This window comes from Plutella xylostella, chromosome 27, assembly GCF_932276165.1.
Source record: "Plutella xylostella chromosome 27, ilPluXylo3.1, whole genome shotgun sequence".
Lineage (NCBI taxonomy): Eukaryota > Metazoa > Arthropoda > Insecta > Lepidoptera > Plutellidae > Plutella > Plutella xylostella.
The window spans coordinates 333434-353832 of NC_064007.1; the positions used below are offsets into that span (position 1 = coordinate 333434).

Here is a 20399-nt window from a genome sequence, read left to right on the forward strand (position 1 = left end):
ACAATGCCTCTCATGCAGATATGTAAACTATCAGGTCAGCGCCACATTTCCTGGTTCTTGGTGCAGACTTTATGGTAGAGCTTCACATTAGGGTTATGAGGAAACATTGCATTGTAAACATTATTTCTTAGTCGCCCTTTGTCACTCTAGCAGGAAGAGTATTTTAGAAACTACTGTTTCGTCTTATCAGTACTCATTAACCTAAATGCTGCATTTAGGTTCTATTGAAGCATTGGTTTGTATAGAATTCGATTAATTGGGCATTAATCCAACGGATGATTGTACAGTAACAGTTTTGTGTAGCAACAAGTCGTTGTGGTCGGATGTGCTAGCAACATGAATGCAGTGTGTTCAACAATAGAGCTATGAATCACCTTAGAGACAACTAGTTGCGAGTGCAAATACCTATAGAAAATAACTTAACTAGGACAAAAAACTGCTGAATAAAATATTTATTTGACAACGGAAGCAATTAAAATATGTCTTTGTCTATTAATTAAATAAGAAATTAAGTAAACCAGAGCTTCATAAAAATACGATATAATTATAAATATAAATACATTTCCAAAACATATTAAGTAGCAGTACTAGGTACAAGCCATTTCATCCAGTAGTTTCAAATTCCCCCGAGTTATAATTAAAAACGCAATGGACACAAGAGAAGAACCTTATTACAGAGCAGGGATATACGACACCAGCGCTCATTCAAGGTGTAACCACAGCATAATAGTTGGAACGCGTGTGGGATTATCTTCACGAGGAGGGGTCGAAATGCGGGCTCAGACGAGGCAACAAAAAACTAAGAGGGTGCTTTGGATTAACCAATCATAGATCGTCAGGAAAGGCAATAGTTTTTGTGGGTAGAGGATGGCGGTATGCCGTCACTTTAAATTTTAAATCAGCAGTATAGGTTATAGTAAACTTATGATGGATTTGGAGCTCTTTTTAAATTGGTATTAAATTTATTGATGATTATACTTATTATTAATTTTAACACACGAACTAAGTGGCCAAATTTTATTGCAAGACAAATTAAATCAGAGGAAGTAATCATTAGAGCAAAACGCGAAACATTCGGAGCATTTCAATTAGCACCTGGAAGGAACAGAGTCGAATATCTCTCGTAAAACAGAAGCGTCGAAACACCTTTAAGTGTAAATGTCAAACAAATGCTGGGCCTCGAGCGATGTAGGTCACAGCCGGTAGAAATAGCCGCAGATAGGTAATAGACTCGCGCTAGCTACACGCTGCTGAATATTCACTTCTGCGACTGTGCTGATGAGCTAATGGCTCTTGGATTATGCGTCGAATAAACCTTTTATTGAAGGAAATGGAATGATCTGAAGTTCATTCCATTTGCAATTAGAATCATATTACGAAGATGATGCCATAAAATCAACGGCACAGCACGTTTCGGTAGCTCGGAATGATTTTCATCAATGATAGTTTTTCGTCTTCGTATTGTCAAAGGCTCCATGGACAAAGCATCCACACATCGCATGGAACAATTCGAACTTCAACACGACACGACCGACCCGGAATTTATTGCATTAAAAAAATATTTTCAAGTAATGATTTTACTACAGATAACGATAAAAACGTACAAATTAAAAGACAGTATACATCCGTCGTAATGTAAATGTGATCTTGTAACCATTTGAAACTTCTCATAACTTATCTCATCCGTCCCTTGATGAACAAAGCAGAAAAAAAGAACGTGGCAAAGGCATATTTAAGCCACCGACCGCCATTAAATAACTGCAGCGGTGCAGATATTCGCACATGTGAGTTGCGCAAGCGCAGAAACAAAACAAAGAATAAGTTCATGAACTCTTGCTTTAATTATGTTGCAAGTTGTTTCAATTTGGAGATTGTTCGTGCAACGGTAGCACTGGCCTCTGAACTCGTGAGGTTCAATATTTAGTAGTAAGAGGCAGCTAATGGGTAGTTACTATGCGGGATGTTTGCTGAGAAATTCCAATTGAATTTGTGGCAACAATTTTATCTACCGCAAAAGGATGCTTTAGCAAAGGGCCTAAAATAGTCGACTATATTATTATCTAAGTACTTACTGGTTATATCCACGTTATATCTAAGTAAGATGATGTGGGGAAGCCACTTATAGGTATTTTATATTAAATCCAATGAGGATGAGGATGAACTCAGGAAAAACAAAACATATTATGAGCGCACTTCTTCTGTTTCCTAAACACATTAATTAACATTTCTCTTCTTCTTCTTAGCCATTTTCAACCTCAAAGGTCTAGGCCTCCTTCAGTCTATGCCACTCATCTTGATCTTGGGCCTAAAGGAATTCGATATATCAGATGATTACAGGTTTTAGAACACCCATCGATTCAGTGGGAAAAATATGTCCTCATATTTATTATTTAGAGGTAGACGAACAGGCTTAGTGTGAAGACCAGTAATTTTATAAATAACAGAACTTTACTGCTGCATCCAAATTATCCACGTTCATTTAGTGCGATTACGGTAGCTATTTACTAAAGTATTTAAACGTAGTAATTATCGGACTTATTATGGAATTCATACACAAAAACTGGCAGCTCTGTGGGGAAAGGACGATGATTGCTCAACTATTAGAGGGATAATTGTTGCGAACTGGGGGTCACTCTATATGACGAACAACTAAGTTTCTGGGTGCTGCTGAGCGATTCACGGCTTTGTCTCGTTGTATTAAACGTTCCGATTGCACCACAGCTCTCTTTCGTTAGTATATAGAGTAACCCTCATGGCACCACCTGGCCTTTCAAGTAAGGTGTGTGCTCTATGGGAACTGAAAGTGTCGGAACCGTTAATCACCTCATCACCTGACATGCCCTAACTTTCTGGTGGCTGAAGACCAGAAGAAAAACAAAATATTATTCTTATTTTTGGGACGTGAATGGTTTAATTTACGCAACTCTGCTTGCATTCTGGTACGCCTGGAATAACAACTCTTCCCGAGTGCAGTGAGGGGGACAAGGGACAAGGAAATGATCCATGGCTTGTGTCCCGTGTCACACTAGTTGTATCTACCGACTGTCGGTCTCGCAGATTACGTTGTTTTACACCAACCTACCTCTCTTCTCAACGCCACAGAAAACAAATAGGTACCATAAGGATAGTTTTTCTCCCAAAATTAATACGAAAAGAATGATATTTAAAAACTAATAATTGTAATAGCTTAAGTACTTAGGTATTTCTTGAAAAAAACATAATTACTCATCACAAAACTGTATTTCCATTTCTGCTATATTTTACTGTAGGTACCTACTTTATGTATTGATGATTCATAAATTCAGTGAACTGCTACTGCTATATTATACTTATATAAGTATTACGAACATTTTGAAAGAAAGAATGAATTTAAAGATTCGTAAGAACTTCGTTTCTTTATGAAATGCAACACATTTTAATGCACGATTGAAAAAGGTACCCCTATAGGTAAGTATCTATTTGTATTTATGTATGGTACCTACACCTGATTTTAAAGTCATGACGACGCTACCGCCTGTGATTACGAATATGTTTTATATAGGTAAAAAGCCTTTGGCAACTTTAGGTTCAGTATCGTTCATTTAGGTAGGTTTATTATGGTTTTGCGCACGTCATTACGTGTGAATCACATACAATACTTTGTGCAACAGTTGTATAGTTAACTTTTGGTATTGTTTAAATTATTATGCTTGCTTTATTTGATATCATTTCATATTAAGTATGTCAATATACTTATTATAAATACATGTACCTATGTAATAACAACCCTCTTTTGGTGGAGGAAATGACTACAGCTGTTAAATAGTAAGTATTGTAATCTTATCAATGGAAATTGTTTAGTGACAGACCCTGATCCTAATGGGTGCAATATACATTAGGTACTTTGTTATCATTATGCAACACTTAGTCAAATATCGGGTTCAAAATTAGCTTCAACAATGCTTACTAACATTTGGATAAAGGGAGTTGCATGTGTGATACTACAAAACAATTTCTTAGCAGTTTTAAGCAAATAATAAATTGCGATGTTCAAATATTGAGTCTGCTTTACATAATTATTAAAGTTGTAACTGCAAAATATTTACTGCTTGTACTTAAGTATATGTTTATTGTAAAGATGTAAAAACAGACCATATCCACTCTTCATAATGACTATTTTATAAATGTACTTACCCCTCTTATTGCTAGCAGTAGATATTTAAGTTATGACTTATGAAGCCGAAATAGAAACATATATAAATTTAATAGTCTACTCTACATAACATCCCGGATATTTTTTTTTTTTTTTTTTTTTTCTGTGGTTTTAACATCCCGGATAAGGATATATTTTAAGGTGTGGCATTATGATGATTTCCCGTGACAAAACAAGATGGTATCTTGACTAAGCATTTGACTGATCTATGTAAGTATTGCTTAGTATTTATACCTGATCAGGTCTAGGTGCCAAGTTGTATGAGAGTGCGACAAGTAGACTGTTAAAAATACAAGGTATTCAGGAATCCTACTTATATATAAATACTTAAATAGAGAATTATAGATAAGTAAGTACCTATTAATAATAATAATAATATAATATGTGGGGACATCTCACACACGGCCATCCGACCCCAAGCTAGGCTGAACCTGTGTTATGGGTGTCGGACAGCTGATATATCTACACAAATACATAGATAGATAGATACTAAATATAAATATCAACACCCAAGACCCGAGTACAAATATCTGTCTTTAAACAAATATCTGCCCCAGCCGGGAATCGAACCCGGGACCATCGGCTCAGTAGTCAGGTCACTAACCACTACGCCATTCGGTCGTACCTATAAGATACTTAGATAAGTTGTGTACTTAATGTTATATGGATCAGGGGGTTTCTCTTATAAAATCATAAACAACAACTTTAATCTTAGTTTGAATTAAATAAGTATAAAAATACTTCATGAACTTGTACTTTTTGTCAGAAAAACTACATAAAGTATTATTCTTCCAGGTATTTACTAGGCGAAGGTGAAGTATTCTAATTACACACAACCCTCACCTACTGACCTGTTTCACAGGCATATTTCGTTTGCCAATATCTGAATTTACAGTATTTTTAGAACAAAAAGAAATTTAGGTATGTATAATTGGACGTAGTTTCGCAGAAAGGACTCAACCCACACAAACCTAGTTCTGAGATATAGACGTTTTAAGTTCTAATCGGTATTCTTCAGCAATGAAAAGCATCTTATATGTGGAAATTATCTTAAATTATGCATATTTATTGATATTTTACTATTGCAAATCATGGTGTAGCTATAACGAATATTTATTGAGTTATTAATGAAAATATGCACTTGGATCCTTTCTCCTAAATTGCTTTTTCTATGCAAGCAGGGAAATTCAACGTTTCGCAGAAAGGATCCAACCAAATATTTATTTTTATAAAATATTTTTTTAAATAACAATATGGTTTTTAAAGTAAAATATTTATATTGTAGACACTAGACATTACTTTTTTACACAAAATAAAAATTATATATCAAAAGTAAACCTATTATTAAATAATTTATATTGAAATGTAATCGGAAACAACATTTCACATCTATATAAAAATCTAACCGGAACTGTATTCCCAAGCGCAAAACTCTGGATCAACTTAACCGATTTTGATATTTTTTTTACAAAATAGAAGCCTACCTTTTTCGTGAGTATCTACGACCCGTTTGTATGCCATAATTTTCAGGATAAAGCATTTTGACGGAAAGCAAACCTCATAGAAAAAAGTTGGGCATGAATAAAATTCTAACCGGAAATGTGTTCCCAAGCGCAAAACTCTGGATCAACTTAACCGATTTTGATATTTTTTTTACAAAATAGAAGCCTACGTTTTTAGTGATAACTACGACCCGTTTGTATCCCATAATTTTCAGGATAAGGCATTTTGACGGAAAGCAAACCTCATAGAAAAAAGTTGGGCATGAATAAAATTCTAACCGGAAATGTGTTCCCAAGAGCAAAACTCTGGATCAACTTAACCGATTTTGATATATTTTTTTACGAAATAGAAGCCCACTTTTTTAGTAAGTGTCCCATCACATATTATCCCATAATTTGCAGGATAAAGCAATATAAACATAAGCAAACCTCAAAGGATAAAGTTGGACATAAATAAAATTCTCTTTTACTCTAACTTCACTTCATCATCCTCGGTATAATGCAACTATCCTCCTTTTTATGCCTCCGTAGGATATCCGTCGTTCCCTGTGCTTACCATACGATCGCTGAAAAGTGGGATTTCAGCGATCGTATGGTCCGTATCACTTCGACTTTACTTTGCGGTTGGATATTAAAATTTATGTCAAGATGCAGAATAATTATAAATCTCATAATCATTAACCATCATCACGACCCGTCACATCTCCACTGCCGGGGCATGGGTCTCCTTCCAATGAAGGAAGGGATTAGGCCTAGTCCACTACTCTGTCCCAGTGTGGGTTAGTGGACCCCAACACAAGCAAGCTTGTGCTGACAGAGTTGACGGGTAATTGGGCAACCCGACTGTCAGATGTTTTCAAGCCGCCCGAAGGTCTCTGAGTAGGCTTAACGACTGCTATCGATTTTATTATAATCATAATGATTACGATTATGCTTCTTGACATATATCAAGATCTAGATATACAAGATGCTCCTGGTTTATTAAATCTGCATCCAACTCCTCAGATGCAGACTGGTTTAGATCTTTAAAAACTTCGCCAATGTGGTCATACCATCTTACAAGTCGGTCTTCCATAGTAACAAGGAGATATCCTGGGTTTGGTTGCAAAGTTTATTTGATTCTTTCTAAGGAAGGATCATGGCAGCCGCTGTTTGTTTTCTCCAAGATATAGAATCAGACTAACAGCGTTGGTCCTTTTTTAAATTACGTTTGATATTTTGTTCACAAAGAAAATACTCGTACGCAACTCGTGCTTCTTTAGAATGGTAGTCTAGTTCGATGTTAAGTCTTCCTTGAAGAGTTGATCATATGCCATGTTCCTTTAGACATCCATTCTGTCTTTAAGTGTTCCTTGTGCCTTATTATTTCTTCGCAACTTTTTTAAAACATGTCTGCCAGTGCAGTTATCTTTGATTGAGGCGCGTCGCCCACACTTAGTAGGTTGATGGTATTTGTTGTGGATCTGGATACTAAGTTATCTTCTGACTTCTGGGTCCTGCAGCTTATTTACAGCGAAATCTTTGGCAGATCTTGTGGCCTGCTTCTGAGCTCCCGCTATCGTCCAGCAGATTTTTCCAACCACTAAGTGGTGATCACTCTTGACTTTAGCAACCCTTCTTAAGTATTTCTAACATCTAGAAGTGAATGTCTTCATTTTCGAATAATCAAAATGTGGTCGATTTGGTTCCCGGTCCGACAGTCGTGTGAGAACCAAGTCACCTTGTGACATTCCTTGGAGTTACCACCACCGAAAATTAGCCATTAACAATCCTTAGGCATCGTCGCTCGCTAATCAAATCGGGCGTAACTTGTATGAATCTGATAGATGTTTGAGAGTCGAGCGACGCTGCTTATGGATTGTTAATAGCTAATGTGACTTGCCCACACGGTGCCGATACATGGACGATGACCAACGAAACTGTGCACCGAATCAGAGTTCCACAAAGAGCTATAGAGCGAGCCATTTTAAGTATTTCGCTTAGACGTATTCCAAACGTGGTGATCCGTCAAAAGAGGAAAGTGTTCAACGTCGGTATGCGGGTCGCCGAACTGAAATGGGAGTGGCAGGATACTTGGCTCGTGGGGAGACGGAAGGTGGAAAAATGCGGTGACAGAATAGTGGCCAAGAGACGGAACAAAAACAGTTTGAATCCTTTCTGCCAAATAAAATTTGAACTGTTTTATTAAAAACTTATAATATATGAAACAACTCAGACAGTTTGAGTCCTTTCTGCTAAATACAAATTGACTTCTTTCAATCAATAAGTATTTCGCTAAAACGACTCAAGACGGTTTGAGTCCTTTCTGCTAAATACAAATTGTCTTTTTTCAATGAATAAGTATTCCTCTAAAACGACTCAGACGGGTTGAGTCCTTTCTGCTAAATACAAATTGTCTTTTTTTAATGAATACGTATTTCTCTAAAACGACTTAGAGCGCTTGAGTCTTTTATGTAAAACAAAATTTTTCATGGTTTCATAGGAAATGCGTTTCTGTAAAAGGACTCAAACAGTTTGAGTCCTTTATGTGAAACTAAAAAATGTGTGTTTCATACAATGTGGGTTGGTCCCCCACATCAAAAAAGTATGTTGTAGTTGGTTTTTTACTGTGTTTGTTTTCTTGACAGGTAGACCCTACATTAAATAGCATGTTCTAGTATATAACTCAATTTTGACAAAGTTGTGGATTGAGGCCTTTCTGCGTAACTACGTCCAATTCTACACTACAAGAGAAAAACATTACAAATTGCCGCCAAATAAGTAAGTATGAGAGTTTGAGTAAACTCGTAATGAGGCGACGACGTAAGAAGATCGGAATGTTAAGACGATACTGGCACAAAACTTTTATTTTCACTTTTTACTTTTGAAAAATAAGTTCAAATATTTCCGTAGTTAACACGAATTATCACATAAAACATGGCTTTTTACGGTTACTTCTGGTAAAGCATATCGCTTAGTATAATAATAAGTATTTTAGAACTTACGCTTTCCTTGTAATCACAACATAAAAAGTTTATTTCGAGAAACACAAACACACACGTTCACTCACTTCACCACTTCACCGCTATCTGTCAAACTCGGAATTTAGTGATACCAGCGCAGGATTTCACTCTCGCTGCTGTATCGAAATAATATGAATAAGGTAAAATAATAAGTTGACTAAAGTATTAACTTCAACGTAACTAAGTAGGTATTTTACAGTAATTTTTTTGTTTTTAAATACATAGGTTTGTCGACAAATTTTAGCATAACTACATTGAATTAAATAGATTGGATTTAACGAAGATGTTGCCAGCACTAAGATTTTTCTCTACAATAACTTTCGCGGACTTCATCTTTGCTAGTTGAGAGGTTCACGTTACCTTTCTTAATTATTATTAGCAATGACTAAAAATAGATTATTGTATTTAAAAATTACCGCTGCTGGCACGTATTACGATCGGATCGGAACGGATTCAATCAATCTGATAGTATCTATCTAACTAGTTAGGCACCTACTACCCTTGTTATTCATGTAGTAGGCTGATGTACGCTTTCGCACGATGTTTTCCTTGACTGTAATAATATCGATATCAATGGTAGGTACTTACTATACATTCGTATACTTAAAAATGTATTGTTATATTTAAAAAAATACACAGTGATGTGTATTGTCACATTGCACTTATCCACTGTCACCACTGTTAACTTATCTGTCTGTGTTAAATATTATTATTATTTATTTTCACGATGGCGACCAACGCTCATTAAGGTGTAGTGACTGTGAGCAAAAGACATAGGTATTAGTTAGTAGTTAGGTACCTACAATAATTAAAGATGCCTAATTCCCTAACTTTACTTGTTACTACAACTACTTGAATAATAAAACAAGGGAACAGTAAACATTTTTATTGTAAATATTTTTATTGTATCTTCTTACAATCGCGATGCACTCAGTGGCTTTCTCAAAGCTTTGCTAGTGAACTCGTGATAGCACAAGTAAGTATGTAAGTCAATAGTATACTAAATTATAATTCAAAACTAAAACTATTTTCTCGATAGTAATTCTAGGGTAGGCACACATGTCGTTAGAATTGAAGCGTCAGAGTTTATGCACGCACTATCACGAGTTCTCACAAAAATTGCGAAATCAAAGGTTAAAAGCAAGTTGTTAATTTTTCACTATGTACTTTTGGACTCAGTCGACTCTCCTCAACGCAATGAACACTACTGACTGACGATTCCTCTTTACTTGAGCTCAGTACCTACCCGGAATGACAATAAAAATGGCAATAATATTATTATAATTTCAATCAATTAAATAAAATCGAGAGGTACAATATTATTGTTAGCTCAAACTTTTAGAAGACGATACAAAAATAACATTCATAATTAAATATTGGTCGATTTTAATAACACACACGATGACATTGAAACTAAAAAGAATCTCTAGATGGAAATGTGTAATGATATGGTGCTAAATCAACTATGGCATCTATATCTAATGTTATTTAGTAATGATTACAATATGATCGCTACATTAATCTTTTGTATATAAGGTACCTACTAACAGTGCATGTTCTTACATATTTATGTAAGTAAGTATATCATGACGCTTGTAATAAAGCTTTCATCGTTAGTTTAATTATATTTTTCATTTGGTTATGATTATGAATGATTAAGTAGGTAGGTGAATGAATCACGCAATAATTAAAATGATAGATGATTATTTACTAAAAATAATACCTTAGAACAAAATATATGAATAATTTACCTATTTAAATTCCAACCTCTCGAAAATTTAATTCAAGCCCTTTTCCATCTAAATATAATATACTGTTTCTAAAGCGAACTTTCCCTTCTTGCTTTATTTCTTTTTAGACCGTTTTAGTTATAAGAGAAAAACTTTATTTTTAAAATTTGTAAGGTGTTAGCGTAGAAGAATACTTTTAACAAACAACTAGGTATAGAATTTTATTTATTCTGATGACTAGTTCATGTTTAGCCTCTAGATTATAATAGGTTTATCTATAGAGCTTTTAACTATAAAGAATTTTAGTATAGCAAAAAGTGGATTATCTGTTTGATGTATTTTTCTAGAATCATGTTGAATAATTTAGTATATTGTAAATATATTTAATTGTTGAATAATTCCCCCATTTCAGATCAATTTATACAAAAAATAGCAACACTGTATTTATTGTTTTGTTTTTTAATAAAATGGCGGAAAAACATTTCAATTTAAAATGTTCGGCGGTATGTTTCTATAAATATACATCAAAAAGACTTGAACTCGACATTAAACTAGACATTTTATATTTTAAACAATAGAGAATTAGAAATACTATAGAAAAATACTGCATTTTGAGAAGTATAAAGAGTGAATAAGTTGCATTCAAAGCTTTAGCATTTTTATAACATCTTCCGCCTTAGCCAACGTTTCCGGTTGGTTTTAAAAAATATGTAAGTAGGTCCAAAAATTATTAATGTCAAAGAATATACAGTTTTACATACATGTTGTACAAGTACATTACAAATTATAAGTACCTACCTATCAATCTAGGTACCAATGGACATAAAACAGTGTTTTAACCGGGAGCCCATTTCTTAAATTCCCAACTGAACACATCAGATACTCAACACCTACCTAACCCATCGCTTTCAATCATAATGTAAATAGCATTTCCTATATTATTTAGTACTATCGCAATAACACATCCATTATTAGGTATATAGTAATCTGCCCAAGCGATATGTTTATTATTGTAGCACAGTGTTAATGTATCATTACTATATTTATGTTATGCACTCATGTACCTCTATATATTTCTCTATAATATTCAATCGTGATATCAAATCTACTCTTATCTTATACACATCTAATACATGGGTTCCGCTTCATTAACCAAAAGACCCTATCTGTACACAGTAAAGCTTTTCTTTTTCATAAAATAAAATCTAAATCGTTAAGACTAAATATTAATCACTCTAAGCTAACTGCGTGGCCTCAAAAATATTATTTCGGTGGCTTGAGCGCCATCTTGTTTGATTCTTATTAAAATGGCGGGAATCCTTTGTCGAATGCAAAAGAAGTTTAACATCACAGAATAGTTCGACCTATTTTGTTACTGCACCCGTGTTCCAATAAGTCTACATCCGTTGAGAATATTTTCCTTTGCAAGTGGACCTATAGTTTTATAATACGATAGTAAAGTATTCCGAGTTTCCCTTGTAAAAGTGCAGTAACAAATAGGCAAAAATCTCATCTCATTACATCTATATAGGCAAAGTAAGGTATGTGTACTGGTGTAGTTGTCGTGGAATGCCGTAGAAAGCGCTAGAACCATGACGAGGCTCCTCCGAGCTTCGTGGACAGCTCCCCGATGCCGCGGCCGAAGATGTTGCCAACCTGAGGATGATAGATTACCCTTTAGCTCTTTTATTATGATCTCTACCTCTATATGGCTCGATGTGAGGCAGCAGTTGCAAGATCCGGAATCAAGATCTACGAAACTGATTGATAGGATGATTGAGATGATCTAAAATGGTTATTTCAACGATACCTTTAAGATTTAAGAAAGCACAAAACGCTAGTATGTACTCTCTAGAGAGTCTATTAAAGTGTAATTGTGGAAATGAAAGCCATACAGCCCGCAGGAACAGCGACCCAGACAGGTAGATAGTAGGTAGTGGCTGAATTGTGGCACTCTTTGTGAGAGGCCTTTGTTGTAGTGAACAATTTTCCAATGATGATGGTTAGTAACTAGGTACTAAATCTCTGGTGTGAATGTGAAGATGTCTCTTACCTTCCCGACGACGGCGGTGACGTTACCGACCTCGGTGAGTGACTCCAGCTTGGACTTGCCGCGCGAGCCCTCCTCCGAGCCGTCGTCGCCGCCGCTGGCAACCACACACAAACAAAAATTAAGATTTTTATAGACATAGCGGATATCCATGATCAAATTTATTCCGTGAGCAATCATGGTGATAGCATGTGGGCATAGGTAGGCTTCAAGCAGTTCCAAAGGTTGGGTACGTCGCAGATTTATTCCTGGATGAGGCTAAACAAGATGCGAAATCTACAGACACTGGCAATCCTTTACCACTATTACAACCCATAGTCTTCTTCTTTCGTTGTCACCGACACGCTAGAGAAAAGACTGCGTGGGTCTGGCACGTTCCAAGGTCACAGTTCCCTTCTGTTTTCTCCTTACGGCCTTGGACCTTGCCAGTGCTACAACTGCTGGAATCCCTCACCGGAGTCTTGCTGCGCCAGCATGAGGCTGCAGGCGGCCTCCACTGTGTAGTCAGCGACTGATGCTAACCAGCCTGGAAATCCTTTACCTCTCTACAGCCTATAATCTTCTTCTTGTATTTTTCTCCGACACGCCAGGTAAGAAGAAAGCGTCGGTCTGGCAAGGTCCAAGGTCACAGTGCCCTGTTATCTCTACGGCATTAGACCTTGCTAGTGCGTAGAATACTTACTTAAATCGATGTTATATTTATTTATTTAACACAACATTCAGGGACGTGCTGAAAAACAGCGCTGTCACAAAACATAATTATATGTATCTGTTTACGGCAGCACATGCTGAGCATGGCACCTTTTGCCGAAAGTCTGTTATTATATAAATAATTATGTTTAGTAATAGTATTAGTGTTTCTTTCCGCATGTTTGAAAATGTTTCGGCAATAAATATTTTTTCTTTCTTTCTTTCATATCTGATGCTGTCTGGCCTCACCCGGAGTCCTGCTGCGCCAGCATGAGGCTGCAGGCGGCCTCCTCCGTGTGCATCCTCGTGGCCACGCTCTGGTACGCCTTCGAGTTCAGCTTGTCGTCGATCACGCCTTGCAGCTCGAAGTCACTGTACATTTTCTGGGAAAGAATGAGGGAAGGTTTGAATAGGTATTGAGAATTTGAGAATGAGGTGTTTTTTTCGCCTATCGAGGACATAGGTAATGTTAGTCAGCTAGTAAGGCAAAGTTTATGGCGCTGATCCGGGAATTGAAGCTCAGGGATTCGAGCAGATATAATTGATCAAAGAGCTCGCGTCTTGGATATTATTTATAACGCAATGAGGCTTTTTTACCTCCAACTGTCTCGCATGTTATAGATAATACCCAGCTTAATTTATTGGAAGTCTATACTTTTTGTGGTCTATTACTGGGTAGCCGGGAACAGAGCAAAATGGCTAGAGGCCTATGTGCAACAAGAGATGTGTGATGATGTCTCAGTTACCTTGAGCACGATAGACAGGCAGGCGACCTGCTGCGGGTGCAGCGCGGGCCGCTCCGCCAGCCACGTGTTGAGCAGGTTGATCTGGATGCCGTACCACTGCTCGAACAGCTGCAGGATCCAGAGCTCGTCCGTCACCTAAGGATGGGGATGTCATGGTTCATGAACAGTCGATTGACGCATGAACTGCTAGCCAACATAATTTTTCGAGCAACGAACGTTTTCAAGGACAACAAAGTTTGTCTATAAACTGTTTCAGAGACCCTGTCGATGAGGGGAGTCGTCGATTGGTAATGTATTGAGGGTTAAAGAAGGAGGGATCTTGTTGGGAGTCTATGAAGCTGTGGTCCTATTCAAACCTCACACTTCAATAGTTATGTTTCACAAACTTTATATTCAAGACAAGAACAATTTGTCATGTTAACTACCTCAAAGATTATTGACTCATGTTTCTTGTCTGCTGAAGAAATGCAATCTTGAGCAATGGCCCAATTTGAACCTCACACCCCAAATCTATGGTGATGATGCCATTTTCTCTAGGTACATTATTAGGTACCACTTTCATCGAGCCTTATTGAGAGGCAAGGATAGATCTTTCGCAACGCAGAATTCCCTATTTCAAATTCCATAAATTTTATTACTTTTAGAGTTTACCTTCGATCTAATTTGGTCCATGGAGTTTCTCATGAAGTTGACGTATCCCTGTCCGATGTCCTTGCCCGACCCGGACACGTTGGCGATGGTCAGGATCGACCCGATGAGGCTGGAAAATACACAGTCAATAAACATACAGAACATCTTAGTTTGGCAAACGGATGGAGCAAGGAAAAGCTGTGTAATTTGAGGTTTCAATGCAGCGCTTGGATTTATATTTTTGGTAGCTCTAATTCTGTTTGGATTAGAGCCACAGTTACACTCATTGATGCTGTATTGTCATTCCAGTGAATTCTTTAAGTACATGAAGTATAAAAATTTAATTGGGTATCTGTTAAAGGTAAATCATCAAAAGCAACACGTACCTTCCCTCGTCGAACCTGGCGATCTTGGCTAGCGTGGCCTCGAGCACGGCCGACAGTCTTGTGGTCATGCCGGTGGCCATCGCCGTCAGGCACGTCTCTATCTGCGCGTCCATCTTCGTGTGGTACTGGAACTGAAGCACCCTTTGTTATAGCAACTGGTATGCAGGAGGTCTTGACTCTAGCTACGGCTACTTCTCCAGACTACACTACAGTCTTTTATGGAAACTAAAGTTTATCTATGCCTTTGATGTAACTAAATCTGGAAATCGATTCACCAAAAAGCACTATGTTAAACTAGTTAAATACTTGTTTAATCACTGTTACGTCTCAGGCATCTTTGCAAGGAAGCAAGTTAAGTAATTCAGTTAATTTCTGTAATAATATAGTAGGTAAGTAAATTTAATTCACACAGCAAGAAGGCATTAATACTATGGCATAGTTACGTGTTCTACTTTTATCATCATCAGCAATTGTAAACCTGCTAAGTAATATACTGCTGGGCTAAGTCTACCTCTATAGCACGACATTTTCTCCGGCCATGTACCCGCCCCATGCCTTGACTTCTGACAACCTTTACGTCCGTGACTTGAACACATTACCAGACTACTTACAGTACAGCACAGACAGCTATAATAATGAGAAGAAAGGAAAGTAATGTCCAGAAGAAAGGCGTAAAGTTGAAGACCAAGAAGGGCATGTAGATATAGTTGGTGTAGATATCCAAGAGTTGTAGAGACATGGCAGAAACGGAGGGAAGTGTCATGATGAAGCGGACCCTCCTAGGGATCCGGCCCTAGGCGATGATGACAAGAGTAAACGAAACCCTCACAATATCCACCCCTTCAACTGCGCACAGCTTGAGAGCCTGGTTCTTGGCGTCCAGGGCCACGTTCACCATGGCGCACGTCTCCGCCGGCAGGATGTAGTCCGTCGACATGAACGTCACGCTCTTCTTCATCCACGACTGTTAAGAAAAAGATCAGATTACCTATTACCTCATGAACATAAAACATATAATAATGCTCCTACTTTTATTAGGTAGATGTACTTATTTGTACCTTTTTTATTTATTTATTCAAAATTTCAAACTTATAACTATCATAACAGGCTTAACCTAATGCGATTGCATGACTCATTCAAACACAAAGGTACAAAAGGTGGTCTTATGACTAAAAGTGATTTATTTCTTCCAGACAACAGTTTTAAGTATGGGAGATATGATAAAATAAGTTTCAATATTAGGATCTCAAAGGGAATTCTAAATCCATCATAACTCTATTGGAATATTGTGGGATTTATTTATTGAATATCTGAGCTTCAACATCAGCCAGCCAACCTGGAAAGACGACTCGGTCCTCTGCAGACAGGTCTCCATCATGTCGCTGGCCATCAGCTTGAGCCGCTGCTCCAGGTGCGAGCGGAACTCGGGCTCTGGCCAGTGCAGGTCCCTGATGAAGCACTGCAGCGCGTCCAGCTTCCAGAACAACTCTTCGCTTGTTGCACACCCGTTTCTGGAGAAGGCCAATGATTTAGGGATTGGGTAATGTAAAGAGAGCAGTTGTAAGTAAGGTTTAGAAAACCTCTATATTCATCAACACACCATCACAATCCATTATGTCCCCACTGCTAGGGCTCGGGTCTGCTTTCAATCAAAGAAGGCTTCTAGGCTTAGTCAACCACGCTGGCCTAGTGTGAAAAATCGTAATGATATAACCAACTTACCCTTTAATTTCCCATCTTTCCTTTTCGAAACCCTTATGGAGAGACTGTGCTATCGACGACTCCATCAGATCCACGTATCGCACCACCAGAGGAGCGAATGTCTCCCGGAGATGCTCGTGAAACCTTCCACCTTTTGTGCACTCTGGAATCATTGACATAAATTATTTAGGAAATGCTAGTAAAAGTAAATACCATTCAGCGGCAAACATACGTACCATCCGTACGCAAATAATCATTCAAAATTTGGAACAGTGGGAAGGAGTCCCAGGTGTCCGGGGGCTGTTCTTGGAGCACTCGGTCCATGTCGACCCCGAACAGGGCCCAGAAGATCTCAGCGTGCTCCACCAGCAACTCTGAGAACCATGCGAAGGCCTGCGGACGACCACCACGTGAGAGAAAGGTAACTATTGAAACCCCTTTGCGCTTAGCAGCAGAGCCAGTCGAAGAACGTGCGACAAAAAGATAATTTATGATAGTTATTGAAGTATTGCCACAAGTAAGTCGCAGAGTGGACTCCAGTTTTAAATTAAATAAATCAACCGATAAGTAGGTATTATTTAAGGGCATCGTTTAGTTTAATAAACAAAGAGTTAAAAGAATCAAAGGGATTTCTGAAAAGGAAGAAATTATTAACTTACCGACGAATTCAAAATATTTGCGAGTTGTATTACAATCTCTACGTTAAAACTAGCAATAAGCTGCTACAGATTCTCGCAAACATTTTGTCAAATCTTAAACTATCATTAAAGTACATGCAACCATCATAATCCAAATCGGTTCCAGTAATAAACTAAATTAAATCAACCAAAATTAATATCAAAACTACATTTTCTTGTGTCAACGTGGCTTATAAGCGGTGTTAAAGAGTTTTAGAAACTAATGTAGTGGTATTTGATGATGTAATGTCGAATTATATAAATAATTTTTATAATATTAATGTATAATGTGGTAGTAATTGATATAATATGTATGTATGTAGATGATATCATAATCGAAATACTTTATGTGCAAGCGTCAATTTAACTACTGAAGCTAAATTTTGTAAACGTGTATGGTCTTGATACTACTATTCATTATGTTGTGTTTGTTGTTGATTATGTTTGTGATAAAAGTGGTAATACTCTGAGAGTATACAGTGAACTTGCTGTACATTTAACGAACGGTGAACAAATACTTTCCATTTCAGACGGTTCATCTTAAAATCCTGCCAATTCGGTATTTATATGTTAGGTCGGTTAAAATAAAATTTTAGAACTTCACCATAATGCCTAGAATGAAAAGTCGTTTATAACCAATCTTGCAAAGAACCCATCAACTATTGATTGAATCGTTAAAACTCATGCAATGCTCTTTTAGAATCTTTTAGTTATCTATAAAAGACATCATCTAAGCATTTGCCAAAAGCGTGTGTCTTGAACTATGAAGACTGACTTCACTCAGGTCTACTCCTGGATGGACACTGTGATCAAAACAAGTGAAGTATGGATCAAAATTAAGTGAAAAACGATTCCATAAGTGATTCAAGTAGCCGAGCAATCAATCAATCAAAATATTTTATGAGTAGTTACATTTTGTTGACCACTAGTGTCCGACTTATCCGACTTTGCGCAATAAACCTGCGGAGAAATAAAAAATAAGATAGACGAAGCATACACAGTAAAATTCTAGTTCTAAATCCACGCACAGTTGATTTCTTTATTTTGGATACTGGGGATGGTACAAACTGTATACCCCAAATTTTATTTATGTCAAGAAGTGGATTATACTGTTTAAAAGTAGCTTACATTTAATTCTAAAACATTGTTTCATATAATAATTCTCATTTTCTGATAAAATTAATATAAGTAATTGAATTAAATACTGCAGAACAATATATCTTAACGATAGGTATGATTTTTAAGAGTATAATAATTACAAATCTCACACTAGATAGCGACAGAAGAGTAGGGTGCTCATTATGTGAACAGAGACTGATAAAACTTTTCAGGTATAAGTAGGTAGTTATTTAAATTTTGAAATTATAGAAGTTGATAGATTTTGTGAAAAATGTGTACAGACCCCAAAAGTTCCATCACTTTAGAAATTACAACATTGAAGATAACAAAATAGATAGATATAGGTAAGTAATGTTAAGCAAAGGCTTTGGAGTTTAATATAGATGCAAAAGATATCTCTTATCTTATTAGAATCCATTGTGTAAAATTGTCTTTCTGGCTGTCAAAGTATACCTCAATAATTATACTCCAATTATTTGCGTAATTTGTAAAACTCTATTGGATATGGATATAGTATCAATTTATCTGAGATGTTACCTCTGCATAGTGCTCTTCATTCTGTTGCAATAAGTCAACGCACAGTTCTGCCAATCGGATAAGATCCTCCAATTTCTTCGCTGGTGTTACCATTGTATCCCCTCTTAAGTCCTCTGCAATTACCACATTTTAATAGTTATATTTCTTAAAATACATAATTATTATACTCAAATTAACATGTTTGTTCTTTCTCATTATTACCTTCTATATTAGCTTTTTGGCTCAGCTGAGTGTAGTTCAACAGCGCGGCATTCTCTAAACTCGTTTGGATCATCGATCTAACTTCCTCCGGAGCCACCGGGGTCACCACGTCCTTCATCAAAACTCTTTCCAATAGAGACAGTGTAGCCTGAAATTGTAAATTGTGATTAGATAGGTACGTACTGGTTTAAAGGTCTTCTGAAAAGATAGTAAGTATTCAATATTTAAAATGCAGGAATAGCAGAAAGTAATCAAAGTGATAGATATCACGGCAAATGTGGTTGAAATTGAAAAGCAACATAGCAGAATGAAAATGTGCTGTGACTTCATGGCCCCATTGCATCACCTGCAAGGGAAAAAATCTCTAACGTCTTTCAAGTTTTTAAAGGCAATGAAATGGATGGAATTCCTAGTGATAATCTATGGTATTCTAATATGTGATAACGGTGTTATGAAAATATATTCAACGTAAGTTTATATAATATGCAGGGTGTTGCAAAAAGTGAAAGTAAAGTAAGCCGAAACCTCCATGTGCAGCATGTTATATCTAAGCCCTTTTACTCTTTTTGCAACTCCCTGTATATTCAACATCAATAATAGCAAGAAAAAAATGCTAATTTTCATGAAACGAACGAAGCAACTTAAATATTTCTCTGGGCTAAAATATCATCTAAGTAGACAAATCGTAATCACCTTCAGGGCTCCCTCAGGCCGTCCGAACGGGAACGCATATCGGAAGTTTGTGATCTGATGCTGCAGCAGCGCTTTCAGTCTTTCCTTGATCTCTGCGAATTTCTCCTTCTCTTGTACGGTGATGCTGCCCACTCCGTCCGGCCTGCCAGGCAACGTGGCGGTACTGTAAATCACTTGTAGCGTAGGGCTCACTCTAGTTACGGCAAGCAGGAGGTGGTCCGTCAAGCTGGCTGGGTTTTGTCTACTCTGGTTTATGATATTAGGTACGATTGGAGGGGAGGGGATGGATTTAGGAGTCATTTTTGGAAACGCGTATGTGATGTGATTGGAATTTTAGGATAAGGATAAAAGGATAGGAGGAACTGAAAAGGATCTCCAATCGACTGTATTAAGGGTGTAGACACAGGAATCCATGCCAACTTCACAGAGCCGGAGTTAGAAGTAGTTAGTCGGAAAGCACAGGGCTCACACCAAGCACATTAAAGTCAAAGTTAATAAGTAAGTAAAGGTTACAGGTTCAGCCATCATTCGGAATTGTATACG

The 20399-nt window shown here is 37.1% G+C and overlaps 2 protein-coding genes across 12 annotated transcripts in view; both read right to left on the bottom strand.

The window, feature by feature from the left end:
* LOC105386499 overlaps window positions 1-8810 on the bottom strand; it is a 32776-nt gene extending 23966 nt beyond the window's left edge. The window contains exon 1 of the mRNA XM_048630727.1: window positions 8679-8810. The gene's annotated coding sequence lies outside the window, so the exon portion shown is untranslated. The remainder of the gene's footprint in view (window positions 1-8678) is intronic.
* A 2015-nt stretch (window positions 8811-10825) lies between these two features.
* LOC105386498 (calcium-dependent secretion activator) overlaps window positions 10826-20399 on the bottom strand; it is a 39088-nt gene continuing 29514 nt past the window's right edge. For 6 of the 11 annotated variants that reach the window (XM_048630848.1, XM_048630845.1, XM_048630853.1 and 3 more), the window contains 14 exons: window positions 19857-20019; window positions 19164-19311; window positions 18963-19075; window positions 18219-18266; window positions 16866-17022; window positions 16651-16792; window positions 16265-16439; window positions 15758-15892; window positions 14929-15059; window positions 14564-14672; window positions 13913-14047; window positions 13416-13549; window positions 12480-12573; window positions 10826-12082 (listed from right to left, as the gene is read on the bottom strand). In XM_048630848.1, coding sequence (XP_048486805.1) covers window positions 12011-12082; window positions 12480-12573; window positions 13416-13549; window positions 13913-14047; window positions 14564-14672; window positions 14929-15059; window positions 15758-15892; window positions 16265-16439; window positions 16651-16792; window positions 16866-17022; window positions 18219-18266; window positions 18963-19075; window positions 19164-19311; window positions 19857-20019 — 1756 coding nt within the window. In that variant the 3' untranslated portion in view covers window positions 10826-12010. The remainder of the gene's footprint in view (window positions 12083-12479; window positions 12574-13415; window positions 13550-13912; window positions 14048-14563; window positions 14673-14928; window positions 15060-15757; window positions 15893-16264; window positions 16440-16650; window positions 16793-16865; window positions 17023-18218; window positions 18267-18962; window positions 19076-19163; window positions 19312-19856; window positions 20020-20399) is intronic. The other 5 variants (XM_048630855.1, XM_048630854.1, XM_048630849.1 and 2 more) reach the window with 4 other exon arrangements.